The sequence below is a fragment of the Montipora foliosa genome, chromosome 1 (assembly GCF_036669935.1).
Source record: "Montipora foliosa isolate CH-2021 chromosome 1, ASM3666993v2, whole genome shotgun sequence".
Classification (NCBI taxonomy): Eukaryota; Metazoa; Cnidaria; class Anthozoa; order Scleractinia; family Acroporidae; genus Montipora; species Montipora foliosa.
Genome location: NC_090869.1, coordinates 21100011 through 21105010, shown reverse-complemented (window position 1 = coordinate 21105010; position 5000 = coordinate 21100011). Strand labels below are relative to the sequence as shown.

At 36.7% G+C, this 5000-nt stretch overlaps 1 protein-coding gene across 1 annotated transcript in view; it reads left to right on the top strand.

Annotated features, from left to right (window-relative positions):
- LOC137992834 (RNA-binding protein 39-like) overlaps positions 1-5000 on the top strand; it is a 23374-nt gene that overhangs the window by 1298 nt on the left and 17076 nt on the right. The window contains exons 3-4 of the mRNA XM_068838373.1: positions 947-1017; positions 2293-2325. Of these exons, the coding sequence (XP_068694474.1) occupies positions 947-1017; positions 2293-2325 (104 nt within the window). The remainder of the gene's footprint in view (positions 1-946; positions 1018-2292; positions 2326-5000) is intronic.

Below are 5000 nucleotides of genomic sequence, written 5' to 3'. Positions count from 1 at the left end.
GCTTACTATCACTTTTTTTTTAATCAACCATTTCACACATTTTGAGCAGGGCAGACTTGTAATCACCTTTATTCATGTACTTTGTTATCACTGATGGAAAATACAGGATGAATTGCTCGTATTTGTGACACAAAACCAATGGCAGTATATTCATTATCTCCTAGGTGACTTTGTTTGTCTACCAATTTTGACCCCAATATCTTATTTTCTGTTTTGTAGACTTGAACTAACAGCACAACCAGCCTTTTTGAGGTAGTTAAAGTCAGCCGCCTCAACTGACAAGACCTCTATTTTTTTAACCTTAAGTGGGAAATATGTTTTAAGCATTTTGAACTTTTGGTAATCCCAGAGAAAAACAATGACTTTTGAAATAAAGAGGAGTGTGACTGTACGTACAAGACTTCAAGGGTACTTAATAATAATATTAGGTTTTTATTTGATTTGGGATGTACATGTTCACAGAATGATTATTACATTTGGTATTCTTATATTGATATGGATCTTAAATTAAAATTCAGGATAATTTGCTTCAGTAGCCTCTGGTAATCTGGTAAAAAAAAGTGACCTTAAAGAGATTCATTTTGTATGTGCAAGTATCATTTTTTAACCATTTTGACAAGAAAATTTTAAAAGATGTTGATCAAACACTTTTGATCAAATTATACTTGTGTGTATTTTTTTAATTAGACTTGAGTGACTTCTTAGCTTTTGCGATGTCTTTTTAGACTGAGGTAGGTATTTATGGTACCAAGCATTCCTTCCAGCATTCATCATTACCACTTTGTTTTTCTCACATGCTTGTGTTTCAAACTAAAAACAACGATTGTAGTTGTTTGTTACTGTGGCTGTATTGTGTAACATGACATGACTCTAAGCAGCTGAATACTGAATCGAGGCAGTCTTATGAAGAAGTGTATTAAGATCTTTGCATGTTTACTTGTTGCAGACTCCACCTACTCAGAATGGCAAAAAGAGTGAGTCAAAGAGACATAGTGATGTTGAAGAAAGGAGAAGGCGGTAAGCATGTATTAATTTTTTAGCACCCTTTAACCTACAGAGTAGTCATCCAGTTTAGGACCCCTTTTTTTGTAGAGTAATTTTTTGATATGGCTGATAGAGAACAAAAATAAGGAAGAGTCACTGTAAGCAAAGATAAAACTGTTGATAGGGATAGGTAGCAAATCTGTCAAGTAGAAAAAGTTTTGGCTTCTGTGAAAGATCGCAGAAAAAAAAAAAAACCAGCCCACTTTTCATAAGGAACTTAAATGGCTTTACTCAAGCAAAGACCTCTTTACTTTTCTTCCGGACAAGCTGAAACCCTTGTTTACAGTACATCTGAGCGAATATTTCTGTTTTCGCCCTAGGTAGAAATTTTAGGTTTTCCAAGGCGTTATAACAGTGGATGATCACTGGACTGCAAGATGTGTGGTTTTTGATGTGACAGGTTGAAGTAAAGTCACTATGGGGGGGATTGGGTTAAATGTCTTCAATTTCACTCATAGCAACACAGCCGTATATACTCAATGTAGATGCAGTTATGCAAATATTACAACATTGTCTACTGGTGCAGACAAGAAGAGGCATCAAATTAAGAGTTTTCAGTTGCATTCACTTGCATTGCTGATGTTGTGGAGAATAATAGTTGCTTACATTCTAAACAAAGTATCCTCTATTTTTCTTTTACACAAGGAAGGTATTAAGTGCATACCTTACAGTGCAATCTACATAGAGTACAATGCCTTGTAACATTTTAATGAATGATCAAACCATATTCGTTAAGTTGCAGAAAATATTCAACATGATTCCCTTTGTCAGGCTACTGGCCGGACCTTTTGTTTATTTTCTGTGGCTGATCTGCTTCAATTCTTTTTTAAATTGAGCTCAGTTCCATCATATTTGCTGCACACAGTAATTTTTTTGGTGTAGGTACAATTTACCACCTAGCAACAGATGTGCCATAACATATTTTCTCTCATTTTAAACAGTTATTTGCATCTGAACATGATCCACTAAAGCAAATGAAGGTATTGTATTTCACTACAACATCAGTGTTATACACTGCGATGGAGTCTTGGCTTCCAGAGTTGAAGAATGCCTCTGCAAGATGGAAGTTCCTGCTAAACTTAGGCCAAAACTTGCAGGCAAAAATCACCCTACACCCTAAAACCTTGAAAGAAACACATTTAAGAGATTATTCATTGGCAGATGGGTTCTGAGGGAGTGAACCCCTTGTGTTTATGTGTTAATCAAATGGTTTTCTGACAGTTGTATTCATTATTTTTTTGTCAACAGAAGTCGCCGAAGTCGCAGCAAGAGTAATGACAGGTAATAAAACTAGTGATAACCAAATCAAATTAAGTTTTGGGGTTGTAAATCAGTGTTCGAAACTAAACTCCAGGGCCCGGTTGTTCAAAAGCCGATTTCGTTAATCTAGGATTAGCGTAAACTTTGGTTTCATTTTTTCAACTTTATGGTGAAAGCTTCTTTTGCTTATTTTTGTTCTTCAAGATTGACTTCCTCTAATGTTAAGTTTTGCTGAATATCAGCGTTGAACAGCATTTGGGAATAGAGAAATAAACTCCTTGGTTAATTTTTAATCTGGGGTTAGCGTTAATCGGCTTTTGAACAACCGGGCCCTGTCCACTATCCTAGGACTACAATGGGGGACAAAATTCCTCGGGACAGTCAAGGAAATACCAAAAAACATTGTTTGTGTAAATTAAGTGAGTAAACCCTATTTTGCCATAAGTGGGAGGTGTTCACTGCCCCTCCCCCTTCCCCCTCCTACATTGTTCTTACAAGGGAACAGTGAAACAGGAAATTTGGGCATATGGTGTACAAAATTCAACATTGTTTGGGGGGGAGTGCCATAGATTTATCTTTGTGGTGCAAAATGTCCCAAGAATTTTATCCTTGATTGTAGTAAAACTCCTTGGGAAATGTGCTCCTACTGCTCCCAAGATTAGTTAATTGAGTGGAAAAATAAAATAACAACAACTGTATAACTTAGGAAAATATATTTTTAAGACTTAATGAGGAGCTAGTTATTGTAGCTTGAGTTATTCAAACAAGGGGACCTGCTATACATGACTGTATTAAATTTTATTGTATGTAGTTGGTAAAATATGAGTGGGAGATCTGTACGAGTGTTTTTGCTCGCCATTCTAAACGCCCATACAGATCTATTATACTGCTCGTGAGATACAGCAATGAAATAATAAAATAATTAATTGAATTCAGGAAAGATCTGTATCAAAAGTTAATGAATACTAATTAGCTGAGAAAGAGTTTTTATTAAAAGTTAACTCTACTGTTAAATAGTAATTTGATCAGCTCCAGTTGATTTGTATTGGAGTTTACAGAGGAGTACATGTGTCTGAAATAGTACTTGGCGATTGGTCATAACTTTGACGAGTAAATCATTTTACAAGGGCTTCGTATTGTCAACTTGCTAAACAGATGCCATCTTCTGAGATGTATCCAGGTTTTGAAATTTGGGTGTCCTCTGGACCCCTTCTTGAAAAAAAAATTTGGGGTGGGGGGGGGGCAGCTAATTCATATTCAAGACTATTTAGTATTTAGTCTGTTGCCTCTTTATTGCTGCTGCAATACCATGTACATGTATCGTGTGCGTTAATTTTGCGTCTGCGTTGATCGCTTATCTCCGAGCTGCACTGTATCTTTGAAACTGTTATGCCGGTTAATTTGTGGATCAAAATTGTCGAAGCTCCATCGATCACATCTGAAAACATCTGGAGGAGTCCGTACGCTGTAGAAAATTGTTGGTTCCAATTGATAAATACAAGATCTCGACAGCCAAAAAAAGAACTGAATCTCAATTTTCCATAAAAGGGCATTATTTATTTTAACAACACTTGCGGTTTAATTTAGGAACAAAAGAGTAAACAAGTACATGTATAAGCAATACACTGAATTCCATCGTTCATCATCATCAGCCCGTGACTTTGCTATGGCCAATGTTTATATTCGGTCGATTGAATACATTCAAGTTTCATTGTAAACACATGCTTGTGTCCTCTTTGTAACTGTGGCGACAAGTTCTCCATCCTACTGTATGTTAAATGCACAGGTTTCTTTTTGAAGGTTCCATACATCCTTCGGTAATTTGACTAAATCTATGTTTTCAGCATTCACAGCTGACGATGGATTTGGATTTCAATCAACCTTCTAGCTGAATCTTCCCACCTGCAAAAACTTGTGTAATTCCTGAAACTGATTCTTTGTTTTCCCAGCAAGAAAAACATGGTGTTAATGTGCCCCCACAATCCCATTTTTTGGAAGAAACCGCTGCCTAGTAAAATAAATGCGGTGATCAAAGTACACTTTGTGCTATTAAGGACGTTCGCGCGAAAATTTTTCAACATTGATTCTTTTCTGAAACTTTTACCACTGTAAGATAATGAGTTAGTTAGGTCAGAAATGTAAAAAAAATGGGGGGTCACCGACTTCGTTTTGGAGAGAACATGCCCGGAAAAACACCCAAAATGTGACAAAATTGGGCTTCGTTAGCAAATAAGGCCAGTGTCTGTAAACCCAAATACATTGCAATTGAATCTTTGAAGTGAAATCTTCTCTGCCAAATTTTAAGTGGACTTATTAAGTGAATTTAGTCAACTGGTGAGGTTCCTTAATTAAAGATCAAGTTCGCATTTAGCGACCACAGTTTCACGCGCCTTGCAGCCGCAAGATGGCAGGATTTGATGTCCAGTGAGCAGAAATCTTGAAATTTTTTTAACTTCCCACATTGATTTTTTTGTTCATTTTTGGACAACGTGGAGGTAATTGTAAATTAAATCTGTTTCTGGAAAGAAAAATTGGGGTCACCGAACGTCCAAGACCGTTAAATCTAGGCAAAGCTATAGCAATGGCCTTTTGCCCTACCATTTCTCATTTATTACTTAGTGCGCGCGCTCTTGTATGATGTGGCGTGTGCATTTGCGTGCACAGTGAGGATGCGTAGAAACAATTGGCGCGAACGT